This window comes from Micropterus dolomieu, linkage group LG07 (genome assembly GCF_021292245.1).
Source record: "Micropterus dolomieu isolate WLL.071019.BEF.003 ecotype Adirondacks linkage group LG07, ASM2129224v1, whole genome shotgun sequence".
Classification (NCBI taxonomy): Eukaryota; Metazoa; Chordata; class Actinopteri; order Centrarchiformes; family Centrarchidae; genus Micropterus; species Micropterus dolomieu.
This window is the reverse complement of record NC_060156.1, coordinates 3,026,468-3,045,345: the sequence shown is the minus strand read 5'-3', so window position 1 is coordinate 3,045,345 and position 18,878 is coordinate 3,026,468. Positions and strand designations below refer to the sequence as shown.

The 18,878-nt window shown below is 39.1% G+C and overlaps 1 protein-coding gene across 5 annotated transcripts in view; it reads right to left on the bottom strand.

Moving 5' to 3' along the window:
* Positions 1 to 7,781: 7,781 nt before the first annotated feature.
* Positions 7,782 to 18,878, bottom strand: part of LOC123973656 (poly(rC)-binding protein 3) — a 16,947-nt gene continuing 5,850 nt past the window's right edge. Inside the window, exons 6-12 of one of the 5 annotated variants that reach the window (XM_046053845.1) lie at positions 17,093 to 17,221; positions 15,716 to 15,790; positions 14,520 to 14,561; positions 13,419 to 13,501; positions 11,164 to 11,281; positions 10,366 to 10,535; positions 7,782 to 7,818 (exon numbers count right to left, since the gene is read on the bottom strand). In XM_046053845.1, the coding sequence (XP_045909801.1) occupies positions 7,782 to 7,818; positions 10,366 to 10,535; positions 11,164 to 11,281; positions 13,419 to 13,501; positions 14,520 to 14,561; positions 15,716 to 15,790; positions 17,093 to 17,221 (654 nt within the window). The remainder of the gene's footprint in view (positions 7,819 to 10,365; positions 10,536 to 11,163; positions 11,282 to 13,418; positions 13,502 to 14,519; positions 14,562 to 15,715; positions 15,791 to 17,092; positions 17,222 to 18,878) is intronic. The other 4 variants (XM_046053847.1, XM_046053846.1, XM_046053848.1 and 1 more) reach the window with 4 other exon arrangements.

The following is an 18,878-nucleotide window of genomic DNA, read 5'->3' as shown; positions in this document are numbered from 1 at the left end:
GTACAGCGACATATGCATGAGAGGAAAATTAGTAATAAATATGACTAACAATAATCCATAATTTAATTCTATCAATGGATGATTGCTTACCCAAGCCATGCACACTGGCCCTGTACCGGTCACTGTTTCTGGTTCCATTGTCCTTTTCCTCCTCATGCTTTTCTACATCGTCCTTCTCCTACAGCTCCACCTGTTCTTGTTCCTCTTCTTCCTTCAACTGTTTTTTATATATAAATATATAATTTAGCCTATATTCCTATACATAAATGCATATATAAATAATTTCAGTATATAATAAATTCACTAGCCTACTTATCAGTGCCTTTGCTGGGTCCTGCCTCATCTGTGCCTGCCACAGCACTTTTTCACCAAGGAAGAGGTCGGTTAATTTAGCGGATTTAGCTGCCTCTTGTGCCATCATTTGTTCTTGTAAATTCAAATTTTTCTGGCACCACACTTTTCCACCCCTCTTTCTTTCTTTTCCACATATTTACCTGCTCTCTTGTGCTTGTTACGCAACCCTGGCCTGAGTTTAGCCCCGACAACGTGCAGTGTTTCCCACTGAATGACAGTGTAACTGTGGCGATATTGACTACCAGCTATATACAGCGTGCTAACCTTCGAAAACCCATCATTCATCACGCACCACAAGGAAAATAAGTCTTTATTATGTGTTTCATTTTTATGAAAAGCTGTTTTGATTCTTTTGATCGGTGGACCCTTACAGACTAAAGGAATAGAAATAATCACGGAACGGAAACATTCAGACTTATCGAGTGCTTCAAAGGTAACGGGAGTGGGAACTTTATTTTTTTTCCTCTCTTGTAGCCTACCATGCCGGTTACACCAGTAAATCTATATGAATTAGACTTTGGGGCTTGCTGTTGCGGTTAAATGAACTGAACGACTGAATTGTAGAGAATCTAACCGGTCTAACGATGTGTAGCATGTTCATATTGATCATAGGCTACATTTAAACATTAATATTTTATGGAGACCTGCTTTTATTTGTCAAAGTGTTCCCACAGCAGGCCAGTAAGCGGGGTAGGTGGCTATTTGGGACTCGGCTATTAATTGAAGTTTTACGGTAAATTTTTTTGTGTCATTGATACATACTGTAACATTTGCAAATGTTTGTAGTGTTGGTTTACTACTACTACATTTATGGGGTTTGCTGTGAAAGGCCACATAACAATTGGTTTATTATATTTTAGGTACCTCACACCTTACCTGAAATGTAAAGTAGTTTAGATAAATGTGAGCAACCATTTTTTTCCTTGAGGAAATGACAAAGGAGTCATGATGAAGTTATTGACTTGCGAAATCACAATGGGCATCCTACACATAATTTGAAGCTCCCTCTTTCCCTGCCAAGGTTGTCAATTGTTTAGCACAGGGATTATCTCTCCTTATTTAGACGTGGTGAATGTGCTACTAAATGCAATCAGGGACTTTGGGAGCTCAATCAAGAGCTGCTTGAAACTGGGCATATTTAACAGCCATGAATGATTTGGTGTGGACTGATGGTCGAGCTGTGTACAAGGTGACCTCTTGTGACATTTTTAATTTGCAACATGCCTGTGGACAAAAGTGTCCCCTGTGGCTCGGTCTCTTGTGCACTCATTCCAACTGAATGTCAGACCAGAACATAGCTATGTCCAATTAACAGCAGTGGCTCTTTAACATGAACCAACACTTTTCATCTTGCATCCATTTTGCATTAGTACTGTGGGACATTTTGAGAATTGCATTAACAGTAAACAGTAGGCTGAAAGTATTATATTGTAAACTATAGGGTCTCTAAAGGAACCCATGGAGAAAGCAAAGGAAAGTGGAACTCGTGATGGTGTTATAGGTCACCATTAGGATTATTAACCGTCAACTGTGTCACATAGTCGGTTACAGTATGTGTAACAAAGAATATCAGGCAGGAGCAGCATGTGCTTGAATGGCAAAAGAACATACCATAGACTTGAATCAACACCTCACTGACAGTCTCAAGAAAAACATTATTAATTTCATAGTCCTGAATTTGGTTCTTTGCTGGGATTTTGCAATTGATTGCATCATATTGCAGGGTGCTACTAGTATTTTGTTCACCTCCTGCACATTCCTGTCTGTTGTTGTAGATTCTGATATTAGGAAAAGAAAACTGATCCAGACAAGCTTTCAGTCAAAAACCAGTGGCCAAAATTCTGCACTGAAAGAGCACCAACCAAACACCTTTTATAAGCCTGACAGTTATACTAAAAAGCCTTATGAGAGCCCAAGAAAAGTACCAGTATTAGCTAACTTTCATTGTGAGAATGGCTGTGAACATTTGGCACTGTGGGACACCACTGCCTTTTTGTGAATGAGTTGAGTCATAGATTATTTAAAGGAAATTAAGCCAAAAATCAGTTACCCTCTTAATTGACATAAAGCTTGCCTTTAACTTGCTTTTCAGAGATTCACTGTAGCTATTTTCTCCCCTTTATGGGCATTAAGTTGTGCATAATTATCTAACTGACCTCATGCAGGGTTGTCTTGGTCTTATTTGGAATCAGTTGCATCCAGTATTCAAGATCTGCCTTATCCCTCTCTTGTCTTTCACTGGCGGCAGAGTGGGATTCATTAGAAAAAGAGCTGAGATGACCCCCTGCTGAAGAGTCCTTGAGCGCTGTTCGGTGGCTGAATGTGACTCACCCTGTGGCGGGGGTAAGACAAAAGCTGCAGGAATCAGAATGAATCACATACTAGGGCTGCATGATATTGGAACAAAACTGACATTGCTATACTTTTTTTTTCTGCGATATATATGAAAAAATACATGAATTTTTACCAGGTGACTTCAATTGCTCTATTTGAAAAGATTTAAGCTTCCTAATCCTAATTGTTGGGGTGATTTTGTAGGGAGAATGCACAGAAAATAATAATGAATAAGCTAAAAAAATTCTTTTTAGTCTGAAGACTTTTGTTTAAGAACAAACCATCCATTCTTGAGCTTTAGCACAGTAAACATACTTTAAACAGGATAAAAATAAAAGAGCAGTTTTACACCTGCCCCCTGACTTCTTTATAAAAGTTTCTTTTTGCAACCAAATACACTGTTTAGATGGTTTTCTCCTGTTCCTCGCTTATTTATTATATTATATCAAGGCCTATTTTGGCTGTTTAATAAACTGATCATTGTGATTGGTGGTTCGCTGTTCATGCAGGGCCTGCTTGTCACTCACTAGCAACAAACTCTGTGTATCCAAGAACCCTTAAATCGGAGTAAAAGATGTTACATAAGACAGACTTGTCTTGTAGATCAGTCAATGAAAATGAGAACCGAGTAAGTTTTCCTTTTGTATCAAGCAGCAAAAAAAGTTGAGGTGCTTGACTTAACTTGACTTGCTTGACATTGCATTGTTCTGCAATGTGACTATTGCGCATGGACACGATGCTGAAACGATATATTGTGCAGCCCTATCGCATACCGTTGCATTAAGTCGGTACAGATTTGAACACCGTCAGTACTTTGGAAAGAGGTTATTAACCCTCTCCTACTTTTCTGCTACACATCATGAATAGTGCCAACTCATCCCTTTTCATTTACATTTCATTTTATCTACAGCAACATCCTTGTACATGCTTTTATAACATCTGCAACTGAAAATTGGAATGCACTTTTCTCTGGCCTATCCATGACAGCAGCTCCCAGACTGTCTCTAAAACTAAAGAAGCTCCATCAGATTTCACCTATGCTGATGTCTTTGCATTAGCATTGGCTTCAACCATCCCATTCACCTATTCTGTTTTAAGACGTGTGGTACATTTACTCAACCTTTTACCCCCTTGCAAAAATGGTTCTTGTCATGTTTCCAGGAGTCTATGAGTTGTTAGAGATATTTCCCCTCTAAACTTCTCAGATGGTTTCATTTAGAAAAGGTCATCCATGTTTTTATCTCTTCCAGATTTGACTATTGTAATGCACTTTATTCTAGTATCAGCAGGCAAAACATAGAAAGACTGCAACTTATACAAAACGCTTTTAACTCATTCTAAGAGAAGCAACCACATCACACCGATCCATGCTGCCATGTGGTATTTTGTACTTTTACTCAAGTAAAAACTTCAGTACTTCTTCCACCACTGTTTTAGACATAGAAAATACTCTGCTAACCCTAATTTGTGTCTGTCCGTTGCCTGGTTAAAAATGATTTAAACCTTACCTTCTCCTTCTCCCTGATTGATAAATGAATAATGCAAGTTTGACTGCTGGACACAAGATGTTGCCTACTTCACGAAAGCCCATTCTCAGTGTATGTGCACCAGAGATTTGCGTAAGTTGCGTATTGGACTTCGTTTCGCTTCCAAACTAGGTGTGATGTCACAAAATCATCTCGTAAGTTAGCGAGTTAAACTGAGATTTAATGTGAGCACAGAGAAACCTTCCCCATTCAGCAGATGAATTCTAGTGTCAAACTCTGCAGATACATCATCATTGCACAGTGAAGCTCAAACATCCAACAGAAGTAACTCTAAGCAAAACACGTTGTTGAGCGGAGGGACACTTTAACCTTTAAGCCATTTAACAAGAAGTTTGCTTTGCTGACAACTTTTAATACTTCAAGGCAAGATTTTTAAATCTCTAGGCCCTTTTTCTTTTATGCTGTGGTCCTCTCTGCTTTTACTGACTGGGTAAATGCTCAGCTGACTTGTATTTGACTCATGTAACCTTCAATTCTGTACATATAACTGAGATGGGATTCTGCCTCTGTTTGTGTGTGTGTGTGTGAATGTATGCATGCATGCGAATACCAATACTGTCGGTCGGATTTACAGAGACTCCTTGGGTAATGTTGCACTACAAATAAACCGAAGATGACTCAATTTGCCCTCTACTGGCAGGAAGAGAGGAGATGGTTGATTGTTTTTATGGTTGAAATATTCAAATTTTATTTTGAGCCATCAACATTGGAGCATGCATATTGATAAATGTTTTTATTTTTTTGAAAAAGATAATGTTTAGTCAAGCTGAAAAGTCGAACACATTCAATATGTTAAAAATAGTGTAGTCTGTAACTAATTTCATCTGACAAGGGTGTTGGCAGCCAATTAAGTATAATGAGAGTTTGAAACTTGCATCACTACATGCAACACAATTCACACTAATTAAAAACTTGAAAAAGATGACAAAGGTTCAAGGGAAAAAAACATAAACTTTATTCTCTTCTTTTTACAAAACATTTCAGAATCAACCTCAATAAATAATAAATTCAATACAGACATTCAAGAAGCAAAGGATCAAACTTAAACATGTTCAGACACATTTCCTCAAAAGTATCATATAGTGCTAACCTTTAGTTTTTTGCTGCTCTAGCACAGAAACAAAACATTTTTAATACATCAGAAAATGACAAAACCAACACGAGTGGTGGTTGACTTACATAGCATTTTAGAATGATGAGCACATGTGCCATGCCATGATTATGAAAGCATGACCACAATCAAAAAGGCAACTGAAATTGGTCATACTGTAAAGTAGCACGACTGCATCTTGGTTGGCCTGCCTGCACACAAACAGCAGACACCTTGAACCTACAACACACGGCCATGAATGTACACTACAGAGGATATCCATTTACTTTCATGATCAAATTCTGTAAAAGAAGGGGTCCTTTTTAAACGACACATTAAAAACCTTTTTGCCCTCGATCACCTATTCCTCAGTTTGCTCGTCAGAAACACATCTGGATGCAGCCAGATGTGGTCTATGGAACACATTTTCATTCATAATGTAATTGTGAAGCAATATGTGAAATGTAAATTTAATTGATGTAAAACAGCCTTGTTTCCATAACAACAACCTAATCAATTCTAACCAAAAGCCACATACCTGAGCCTAAACTGCAATAACGCAAATAATATCTTCCATCATATATATAATCATAACTGGAGTGATGCATATGCAGGCTTTCAGAGTAAAATGTACAATTGTATTAAGGTAAGATGGATTAAAAATAGCTGCTACCTGCAACACAGCCATCATATTACTTGTTGGAGTGTCATGTTTGACTGTGAAGTGAAAGATAGGTAATTTTTTAAAAAATCTCATAGGCTACATTTTGAAACGAGAGCTAATAAGGCCATCCATTCATATGTTTGCTGAACTTTCGGCTTTATAGGTATATTTTACATTAAACATAATTGAAAATAATCAGATTTGATAACACTGCATGTATCTAGTGTAATAAACTGTAATTTGTACCAGAATTTCTCTTGAGAGCAACCTGCCCAACCATACATTTTCTATTATAAATAAGCATTCCCACTCTACTATATTCATCATTCTGCATCATTTTCTACTGTACTAATTGAAAGTGTTTGACATGTTAGCAGTTAAAACACATTTTGAAATTAATTCAGCTTTACTTTGAACAGGGACACAGTTTGGTTTGGTCTGTGCATATCTGAAACAGATATCCAACCTGGTGTAACCAAGGAGATACTCGATATTAGATCGCAACTGCAGAGTCATACATACATGTATATGTACTGGAAGGCTTGTATGGAGCTTGATTGGCTGACATAACCTGCAAAACCAACAACTGATAGATACATACGTTGAAAATGTGTTCCCAATGTTTTATACATGCTAACCAGAAACACACTATGTTTTTCATGTCTGGAGTGGCTTGTTGACTACCAAATTGTAATAGGCGCATGTGAGGAAGGAGCTGAAAAACAGACCTGATTGACTAACTAGGGTCTTGCTTCCCAGGAGCTTTTCAGCCCTTTTGAAATACACAGAAAACCTTAAATGAGCTGCATGTGAATGAAAAGCTAGACAACTCTTGGACATTTCTTAACCATAGCTGCTATGAGATGGCAGCATGAATAACACGATTACATGTTTGTGAAGTATAAGTGATAAAAGTGTGGTTTATTCATTGCATGCAGTTGGATTTCTTTGCTGCGGCCATTTATGGTCATTTTCATTTTCCCACCCAGCCTTTATGTCACATCTCACATGAAACTCGGACTGATATTTGCATATTATGGTGGATGTATATTGGACTGTACCCATGAGGTCATTTCAAATAGGCTGTTTAAGGCTTGTTCCATTCCATTTCACAATTTAGTCTCCTATCTGCCCATTTGCTTTTAAAATAAATTGGAAATGTAGTCGATTTTGTGGGTCATGCAGATCAATCTAGTGTAGATACAACACTAAGACAAACAGGTAAATGTCTACAGGCACGCAATAAAGCATTCATTTCATCAATCATGAAAGTATGAAATAGACTGCCATAAAATATGTGGTTTAGAGGTGCTTATTGAACTTTTGTGTTTAGCAATGCATTGACACAGGTAGTATAGTGGTCTAAATATGGAATACAAAATGTGTCAATACATTCAAATGCAGGGTGGAGGAGGGACAACCTTGGTTTAAATTGTTCTTCAGTCTTTCAGTTTAGTTTGCATTTACTTTCAGGTGCCTGCAGTGCAAAAAATAGTAGTAGTAGTGACGTGTTAAAGCACGAGGCAAAACAAAGCGGCGCAGTGAGTGAGATGCCATGAAAGGTACTAGAGTGTCAAAAAACTAAAGCGACCTTTCAGAAACAACAGGGTTTTGGATAGGTGTGAGGAATCCAAGTAACAGTGCATAAACATGTTTATAGTAAATACAAGAAATTATAAATGTTAAAGTCACTTAAATATCAGGACAGTCAAATACAGAGAAATAAATAAAACTAGGTGTAATGCCATTTGCTCAAGGGTCATGTGATGCACTGAGGGAAGACGGGTAGAAATTAGAGTGTGCCCATTCCAGTGACTTCAGACGTCAGCCTAGAACAGTTCAGGGAAGGCGGGGGAGGAGGAGGAGTGGAAGGGGGGGGGGGGGGGGGGGGGGGGTAGACAGAGAAAATAAAAACAGCTGTGAAAGAAGGACTTTCGCTCAAAAGTAAAGGTATGCTGCAATGCCCGGCTTTGTGCTCCAATTTTTGCTGGCACCTGTTTTTTTTTTCTTTTACACAGATTTGATACCATATTTTCATTGTTTCCTTTCACATAAAATATCTTCAAAAATATGGTAACATAACCACGCGTTACTAGTGCTCTAATGAAGTCATGCAGTGGACAGAAAAAAAATGGTGGTGTCATGATATTTCCAATGTAGAAGTTGCTGTATTCCCTGACAGAAGCATCACATCACTCTTCTTTCTAACAGCATTGCTCGAGTGGCAGTAATGTGTTCTTTTTTTCTTTGCTTTTTTGTTCATTTTACATTTTTTATTAATTTTACTCTTTCCAGACAATGACACAATAGGACTTAATAAGCAAATGTATCTAAGATAGTAATGACAATAAGAAAAATACTATTATTCTTGGAATGAGGCATGCTAAATAAATACTTAAAGGAATACTTTGACATTTTGGGAAACACGCTTATTCGCTTTCTTGGAGAAAAAGATGAAAAGATCATAACCAAGCTTATCTTAGCATAGCATAAAAACTGAAAACAGGGGGAAACAGCTTGCCTGGCTCTGTCTGAAAGTAGTAAAATCTACTTACTGGCACCTTTTAAAACTCCCTAATTAAAATATTAGAGCTTATTTGTGTAAAAAATGAAAAGTTAAAGTTTTATGGGCCAAACTATGTCTTGCAATGTCATCCTGTGGCTTGTCAGCAATGTGAGGTTGTATGGCAGTCAGCATGTTAATTAGGGAGCTGTATGCCTTTATTCCACTGGCCATGGCTCTATAACATTACGTCTGTAACATGGTTTTGTTCTGTCCTCTGCACGACTTCATACCCCTCAGAGAGTGTTTCAGAAGCTGAGCTTTTTGACTGCCTGGCTTTGTTGACTTGCTCAGATTGTGTTGATCTGGTAATTTTTCCTAGATTTTTCTGGGTAGGCTACAGTAGGCTACATAGTTAAATGTTTTCTTTTCTTGTCTGTTTTAACTGTGTTTATTATTGATATACGATCGGGAGTTTGCACGGGGTGTTGAAATTTGACAAGTGTATTCATCTGGTGGAATCACAAGCATTGTCAACGGCCATGAGCAGCTCCTGCATGCACGGTGGAATCCAGGCTTCAGAGCTGTTGGATTTTGTTACCTTTGGACAGAGCCAGGTTAGCTGTTTGCCCCTGTGTCTAGCCATTGTTGAGCTAAGCTAACAGTGTCCGGGATGTAGCTTCAAATTTAACTGACAGAGATTAGAGTGGTAATCATCTTCTTACCTAAATCTAAGAAAACAAAGGAATGACCGTTGTTCCCAGACTGTCAAACTGATCCTTTAACGATACACTACATCCATTTAAAACAAATCCCAGTGTAGTTTATCTGACTATAGGTCTCCCACAGGCTAATGCTAAAGTGTTACGCAAAACCAAGGGAGTCTAGGGGAAGTTCCATGGGATAACACATCGAGGTTAATTGTGAAGCGGTGGTTTTGATGTTAACTTCTGCAAACAGAACCAGATTTGTGGTGACTTCAGGATGTAGTCATGGATGAGGGGTCATTCCACATGGCAGCCACGTCCCTGAACCTGCCATTGGAATTGTGGGAAAGCAATAGCCATTAGTTTCTCGGCGGACTGCTGTCCGAAATCCCCTTAAGAAGTCACAGACATAAAGTCCTGTTTGTGGGTTCTCTTGCTTTAATGCTGATAACATTTGACTTTGAGGTGTTGGTAGCCTGTGGACATCAGTGAGGTTCAGAGTTGTGGATAATACATTTATTTTTTCTGTTGATAATGAATTACAGGTTTCAGTGGATAGAGGGGGGAAAAGAGGCAGGGGTAGTGGAGCATGGCAAAACATTTCAATGAAAAATATGTTCCTCTGTATTTTACTGATATATTATATTTATTAATATATGGCTGTATGCCATTTTGTGTTGGTTTACACATTAAACATGAAGATTTGGGCCATGAACTTTCCAAACTGAGGAAGGCATTAAACATTTGAAGATTCATTTATTGATCATCCAATTTACTAATCTGCAGGTTGCGTTCCAAACCACAGCCTACTTGTCTCAGAAGTTGGCATAGGTCCAGTGAGCCACTTACTTGCAAAGAGTGTACTGGCTGAAACCCAATGCATTTTAATAATGCACTGGGGGTTGAAATAAGGAACAAAAGTTGAAAGGAACAACCAAGAAAAAAACCATTATTCATGGCCTTATCTGTCTCTTGTCAAAATTGTACATTTTCTGGCAAGTCATTTCAATATCAGTGTCATGAACATCCAAACTAAACTAGCAAGATATGTTTTTCTGTCTTTTCAAACTGTTTTCTTAGATCTCCACTATCAGGATGGTAATTCACATGCTGCTTTTATTCTTTAGATTGTGATGGACCCTAGCTGTTAAGAGTTAAAAGGTTACCTGGCATTGATGAGATACTGGGCCAGGCTGATGTTAGCAGGGGTCCCTGTGATGGTGATCTGGCGCTCTGATGAGCCCTCCATGGCGTTTGCAATTTTGATCTGCGCCCCAGACATCTGTCGAATCTCATTTATTTTGGTTCCTTGGCGCCCAATAATGCAGCCTATTAGCTGGAAGAAAAGCAGAAGTCTTTTAACCTGAAGAAAGAAAACTTCTGAGTTGTCTTAATACATTTATACCTTATATCTAATATATTTGGTGTTAAAAGGGATGTTTAATGAGTTATGAAATGGTCTGGGTTTCATTTGAATGCCATCATTCAGGAAATTAACTTTGGTTTAATGATAGCTTGGCCAATAGATCAGCTGACTGGGGGTAATCTACAGTGCCAAAAGTAAGGCAGTATCATAGTTGATGATGTTGTAAATCATTTGTTATGACATTGATACGTTAGCCAGGATTATCTCAACGTACTCTTCTATTTCCAGATGTTTTCCTTATAAGTTCATTAACAATTAAAGCTGCCACCACCCTCTATGGCTAAAGTCTGAATACAACATAACATAAATTATAATCTTTTAGCACAATTGACATATGATATGCAAATTGCAAATGAAACACATAAGATAATCTGAAAGGTAGGCATACAGAAACATATGTCCCTCAGTCAGCTGTCTCAAGAAAGCATTACTTGGAGCGCCTAGGTAGCTGAAAGGTTACCATGTAACCGCAATGTCATGTAACTGCAATGTTGCTGGGGAAAAGACCTGTAAAAAAAAAGCAAAAAGATTTACTCACATCATTAGGAATGGTGAGTTCATGGGTGCTGGCAGGTGGACTGGCATCCAAACCTGAATTGGTGAGCAATCGGATAAGAAAGGAGATTTCACTTTCTAACAAAGAGAGATGAAACCTTCTAAAAGAATACCTTGGCGCTTTTTTGCTAAGAATTAGATGAGATGTCTTTATGTTTAAAATAAAGCTACAGCCAGCATACATTTAATTGAGCTTAGCACAATTATGATTTCAGGGTGGAATTAATCTTCCCAGCTACTTCTGGGCTTTAAAGGTGCTGGTAGGCAGATTTTACAGCCAGCCAGACTTGCCAGGATAGTTGATTCGCCGTTGATTCGTTTTGTCTTTTCTGCTAAGCTAACTAGCTGTTGGCTGTAGCATTAGAGTGGTATCGATATACTCAATAAACTCTCGTGACTATGCATATTCCCCAAAATTTCAAACTGTTGCTGTGTATAAACTGTTTGTAAGCTTATTTCTCAATGAAAGCTTGTCCTGTATTTATTAACGTATGTTGTGTATGATGTGATAGGAAGTAAGAAAACTCAGCTAAAACGCATTTAAATGAGAGCACATTATCTGAAGAACCATTGTCATTGATTCAATAAATAATTCCGTGTATAATGCTAATTTCCACATTCTTTTAAATGGCAGTGGTGAAAACAATAATCAATTTCTGTGTCAGTTGGTCACATAACAGGTCATAAAACAGGAAGAAAAATATATGTACCAAGGTCCATGTGAAACCGTTCAGTTCAGAAACGGGAGAGATTCAGTTGGTTATTATAGTACAGTGTGGTTAGCCTATTTCAATAGAGGTTTTCATCTTTAATGGAAAGTAAAATAACCTAAAAATGTGGTAGAGGAAGGATGTATCCCGTTGCCAAGTGATAATGCAATTTTGAAAACAAACGTTTAAATTGAAGTAGGGCTGAACAATTAATTGCATTTGCAATATTATCGCGATGTAATAAAACGAGATTTTCTAATCGCAAAGGCTGCGATTACATTCTGGTCACATGACACCCAAGAGGAAAGCAGTCCGCAGAAGAAGTTGATGCTTCGTCTGCACGTTAGGCTGTACCTTGCCTTCTTGTTGTACAATGGCATTAAGCTTGACAGAAGCTGACACTACATTAGTGTCACACAAGGAATGAAAGTAGCACCCGCCCCCGGGGGGTAACTTGGTGGTGGTGGTGGTGGGTGAAATCGTCGGGCTGTCCGCTGCTTTGACAGACAGAAAAAAATGCACAACAGAAAGACACGTGTAGTAAGGTAAGTGTATTGTGGCGATCGGCGCCTGAGTCACACACACAGCCACCAGTCAGCTCAGGAAATATCTGTGGAACGGTGTTTCAAACCAAATGCACAAGTTCAAAAGAGGCCCGGTGGTGATGCTCACCAGCATCGCAGGCTGGGGGGGAGGAGGACTCCGGTGTTTCTCGGAGAATTACTATTAAACACGAGAGGCGACACTTGGGTTTATTTTCGCTGGCCAACTTTTGAATTGAACCTCACCCTGAGTATTTTTTGTTTGCTTACTGGGATATAGAAAGATGAACTCCTAGGAGATCAGAACTGAGATAAGGACTCATTAAGTGGTGGTTGAACTGTGGGTTTTGTATTGAGGTTTACTGTATAACACACTATGGTGAGTTACAGTAGTTTTTCTTGTGGTCTGTAGGTAGGCCAACCTGATGATATTATATCATATTATTTCATGCCATGTCTTGACTCAAATTATCTTTCTCATATTATTATAATTTGACAATGATGATCTTCTCCACCATTGCTCATAATAATAATTCTACCTAATTCATCGTAGCACAGGCCTGACCCACAAGAAAGAACAGTGTAGTTCTATATATCTAATATTGTGTTGGTTATACTATACACTGATTTACTGTTTGTCCATTTTGAATAATTCAGAAGGTAAAGAGCTTAAAAAATTATTGCATATTAAATCGCAATCGCAATATTGGTAAAAAAAAAATCGCAATTAGATTATTTTCTAAAATCGTTCAGCCCTAAATTGAAGCCCAGTGTATTTTTATTTATTTTTTATTTTTTTGCCTTTCGCTGGTATAATATAAGACAGAGCCAAGATAAAACTATATACATGAAAAAAATCAAAGGAGAGAAACCACAGGGGCCAAGTCATGCTGTGCCAAAAGAGAGATAAGGAGGAAGGATGGGAAAGAGAAAAAGGTTTCTCTGGATGCAAAGAGAAGGAGTTATCTATAGGGCCTTGTGGGTACGTACCAGGGAAAGCAGGGGTGGTCTGTCCGAGAGGGGTAAAGGGGGTTTGCTGCATAGCCAACTGGTGGAGCTTGGTCAACTGCTGAAGGGTTAGGAGGGAAAGTAGAACTAAGAGGTTACTGTTACACAGGTCACACCAAGAAATGAAGACAACCAAAACTAGAGTGAAGAAACAGTGAGGAAAAGGAGGTCATGACACGGGGTGGTGGAGGACAAAAAAAGTAAGAGGAAAAGAAATACAGAGAGAGGGTGACTGTCTGTCATGGAGTTGTAAATTGCTAGGTAATTTGAGTCTTTCCCACCTATTTTCTTGTAATTTTCACAAGCATCAGTCATAATTTTTATTTGGTAAATTAAACAGAGACAAACAACTTCACTCATGAGCACATTAACCATTTTTAAATAATATCATTCCCAATTGCCCCCTCAATTACCATGTGTCCTAGTTGTCACTCAGAACTGGAGAACCTTTAGCTTTACATGCCTATCAGAGCAGCTGCTCTCCCACCGACATGCTCACAGGATGTCCATCCCCCGCTGCGGATCATTTCCATCAAGAATAGGGGGAGACGGACGCTTTCAAGCCTTCTTCTCCTTTTAAGAGGAGTTTTAATGAGGTTGGAAGAGGGTGTCAAGCCTGTACTTGAGTGATTGTACCGTCAACTACCTCATCCAGCGGCATCAATCACTGCCCAACTTTGAATTAGTGGATCTGACACAAGGTAGCTCTTGAGATGCTCTTATGACAAGGACAGATGAAGGCAGATCATTAATGTAGACTATTTGCGCTTTGCACTACGTGCAGTAGAACTAAAGGGGTGCCTACATCAAAACTGCCATAACAGACTTTGCCCTTATCATTATCACCAGCAGTCAGTGTTTTGCTATCAACCAGATCTGGTAAGAGTTACTTCCTGTTTTCTGCCCTTATACCACAAGGACAAGGACATTTTGGAAGATGTGATTTATGACTTCCCTCTTCTCTGCAAAGAGCTGGTGTATTTATGCAATGAAATGTCTACTACTTTTTTGAATTACATATAAATAATTAAGATACTGGTATGATTCTTGATTAATTTAGAAATATGCTAAGAACTCACATCTGGGTGTGGAATGGCGTACTGTCCCTGAATTGTGTAGGCCTGGAAAGATAAAAAGAAACAAAACATAAGAGATTTTAGCATCTCATTTCCAATAAGAGGGGGAAAAACACAAAATAACAAATTAGTGTAAGCTCTATACAAACGCTCTTTATATGCTCAAAACAAAACATAATACCGTGATGATTGCAAATTAATTATGATTTTCAATAACAGTAAGTGATATTAAAGTGATGATTGTCTTAATCATTCTCATCAGTACTATATTCAGAGCAGTAACATCAACAGCATGTAATATGTAGATGCATGTGAAATGCAAGATGAGACCTTGCATATCAGAAATCAGTGTTTGTTTTAGATGATAAACCAAGGCAAAATGAACTGCTTCTGTGAGTGTCAAACGAGATAATGTCCTATATCATATAATGCACTAGACACAAAACAGAATATGTATTTTCACAGCAGACACTTGGGACATTGTGGATACTCTATTATGTGATAACAGGTATATGATTCATAATGTACACAAAGTTGCATTGCCACCTGAAGAACATCTCCAGCAAGAGCTGCTTCATGATTCCTCATCTGTGGTTTTCCTGTTTATTTTTTTAAATTCAATTCTACAAACAAACAAAAAACACTCACAACTACTGAAAAGTCTCAGCTGACTGATCTATAGACTAGATTTGTGTCCATTTATAGTAAAACAAATTTTGTATACATGCATCACAGTGGACAATGATCTCTTTTCGTTGCTACATTTTCAAAAGCATTCAACACCTGCAAATACATGATGTACATTAGCTGGATCATGCTAGGGTTGGGCGATGTGTACAAAATTTCCATCGTCTACAATGAAACATCATGATGGACGCAGATGTTGATTTCAGTTGTTTCAGGCTACGTCATTAACAAGCCCACGTGCGGCTCATTTGCTGCGGCGATAACGGATCGCATGTTGAAATATACGGAAAAAAGACGAGTTCTCAGTATTTTAGGCAACTGCTGATGGAGAAAATAGAGCAGACTGGCTCTGACTGACTTTTTCTAACGAGGCCAGTCTCATTTGGAAAAGTTTGCGGTGGCATGTGAAAGTAAAAAGGCTTGCAGAAACAGGCAGTGGCTGATGCTGCAGTAAAAGAATCTGGGTTGGCTGTAGGCACAAACTAACAAGCTAGAGCTAGCTCAGCTCTTACCTGGCCACCAGAAAAAATGACTGGGGTGGAGGCGGGCTTCGGGCGATAAGGGATGGTCGCACCTTTTGGTGGAGACTAGGAGAAAGGGAAGAAAGAGGAGAGGCAGAGTCAGCATGTTCTTACTTCATTTGAAAAATGCAAACCAACATTTAAACAAACATGCTTATTTCCCAAAATGTTGAACTGTTCCTTTAAAATACTGTAGTACTCTGGTGTTTCTGCTATCTGGTGAACTGCTCTGTTTAATTTCATGTAGATGGAGCAGGGCATTGATTGTACAAATCATGATTATTTAATCATCCTTATGGGCAAAAATAGTAAAAAGAATTCATTCATTCACTTGGTAACTCACATGTATTCATACTCTAGCCAATCACATTTCTCAGGATGCTATTTCACATCAAGCTACATCAGAGTAACAGCAAAATCACTCTGAGGCAATATTATGTCTTAACTTGGTGTTCTCACTGTGAGAAATGTTTTAATTTGCTGACAGCTTTTCAAAACATCTGAAATATGTATTATTCATGAAAATACAAGAGTCATAGAGCTCAGAGGTATTACTGGCCTCTATTCATGGAGATAAGAAAAATACAAAGACCCGGTTTGGGGGAAACCTGATGATCACAGACGAAATGCTTCGCCACAAACCCATTTTTTTCTTGCAAATGTGCCAGCTTTTTTTCTAAGGCAGCAAGGATGTAATTTCCATGAGAATAATCAGATTTCCTCTGTAGCTGCTGGACTGGAGAGGGAGGAGTATCCACTTAAGTATGTGCTTTGGATACAATATCAAGAAAAAGCAATGGTGTTCATACTGGAACAGAAACAAGCTTGTGTTTTCGTGAAAGTTCAGTGGATAGTTATGTGCAAAAACGGTCAAGTGGTAATTACCAAATGTTTCCTCTAAACTGTAATATTATTTTCCTGATTATTTAAATAGGTTATATCGCAAATAATCCATCAGCTAGCTTCTAATACCTACCCAAGTCTGCAACAAAATGAAAAGCACATATCTAAACACAAATTGTCCTCTGTTATGGAAAGAGGTTTTGTCAAGTAGACATTTATGGACAACAAAAACCAGGTGTTTCTGATCCAGACATGGCCTAACTCATGGTGGCATTTTTTTCTTTATGTGAAGTCCATTTAAACTTTGAGTCCCATTCAAAAATCAGTTCCTTGCAGTTCCTGTTTAACCACCACAAGAAGGGAATGTAACTATTTATGGAGACATGGTACATGAGTGTCTAGCTAGAAACCCAACTCTCAAAGCCTCAAACTATTCAGTTATAAAATAATTATATTTAACTTAATTCTTACAAAAATGAACACTTTAAAGCTTTGCAAGTTTTGCTAAATGGCGGCATACTGTACCTCCAGCATGACCACACAGATTTGTTTGACACACTGGATGATGGCTTCTGGGGTCCCAGAGATTGTCACTGCACGCTCTGTGGAGTTGGGCAGCATGTCCCCTGCCACCTGAACCTGGGCCCCTGTGGACTGGAGTAGAGTAAGGGACTTTGAGGGACTTGACAATGTTGACAAAATTCAGTTCTAAGTCACGCAGGTTGTGCAGCACTCTAAGGGGTTCTACATTTACTCACTTATATAGGGCAGGACACAGTAATGTAAATGTTCTTTTTTCCACCGGGTGCAGGCTTTACACTAGGCCTTTGTACTCTCCCCCTGTATAAACATTTCTTTAACACCTGAAAGAGCAGCATGACAAATAAGATGTTTAACCTGGCCTCTTCTGTGATGTAACGCTGACGCTCTCAGCTATGACATGTGCCATGCTGCCTATGAAGGTCCATCTAAGGCTACATTCAGACTGCAGGCCATTTTTTATGACAAGTGTTCACAACTTTCTTTCCTTTTCATTACGGTTTCTGTTCGCTGTACAACGCAACTGTCCCACATCTCACTCTCTCTCTCTCTCTACCACGTCAGCACGGACTCAAGTAGCATGCACGTAACTCAGAAGAGAGCTTGCGATCTGGTGGATTCCAGGTGTAAGAAAGGGAATTTGTGAGCAGATGATAGCGAGGTAGAGAAGAAAGAGAGCCACATGTTTAATTATGGCTTTTGTGGAGCTTTTTTGTTCACCGTTTACAGCAGAACAGCTGCTCTAGAGTGACGTCAAAGTCGCTTCAATTCCAATCCGAGTGTCCAGACTGAGATCTGGACCAAATCTGAACTGGAAAAGATCAGATTCCATGTGACTTGGTCTGTTCACACTGTCATAAAAAGATCAGATCTGAGTCACATATGAGCAAAATAACTGGATTTGAGTCACTTTGGCCTGCAGTCTGAACGTAGCCTGGACGTAGCGTAGAGTACAACATGTGGCCTTCATGGCCAGAGTAACGTGCCTCTGCTTTTGCCTCTACATCTTTTGCTACAGTTTTAAGTTTATCCCAGACTTCATCTGGTGACATCAACCTGAAGGCAGAAGTGAAGAACTCTCACACTTTTCCAACATTGTAGGAGCTTTTCTACAGAGTATGTTCACTAGGGGTGTAACGGGACACAAAAGTCTCGGTTCACATCACACCCTGCCATCCACTTAAGTCACTCACGACGTGGAGGATGGCAATTCGTTTAAGACGGGTATTTATATATCCGGTAGTGGGTACTGTATTTTAGCCTTTCCCAGGGCTGGAAATTAACACCAACAAATGCGGGTAGATTTTCTGTTTGGCGGCTAATGTTGGAAGGCTACCTGCCACATTGGCGGAAGAACGTAATCGGTACGATTTCGCCATATAATATCTTTTTGACGGACCTGTTGTTTTTTGTGGTGTGTCGCACTTAAATTGGTCCCCGCGGTACCAAGGGATCTTAAATCAATGTAACACACGGATTGAGGGGCGGCTGTGGCTCAGGAGGTAGAGCGGGTTGGCTGTTAATCGGAAGGTCGGCGGTTCGATCCTTGGCTCCCCCTGGTTGCGTGTCGAAGTGTCCTTGGGCAAGATACTGAACCCCGATTTGCCCCTGGCGGCTATTCCGCCAGTGTATGAATGAGTGTGAATGTTAGTTTCCGTTTGAGCACTTAGGCTCAGTGTATGAATGTGTGTGACTGGTGAATGCAGATGTAGTGTAAAAGCGCTTTGAGTGGTCGAAAAGACTAGAAAGGCGCTATACAAGTACGGAGCAT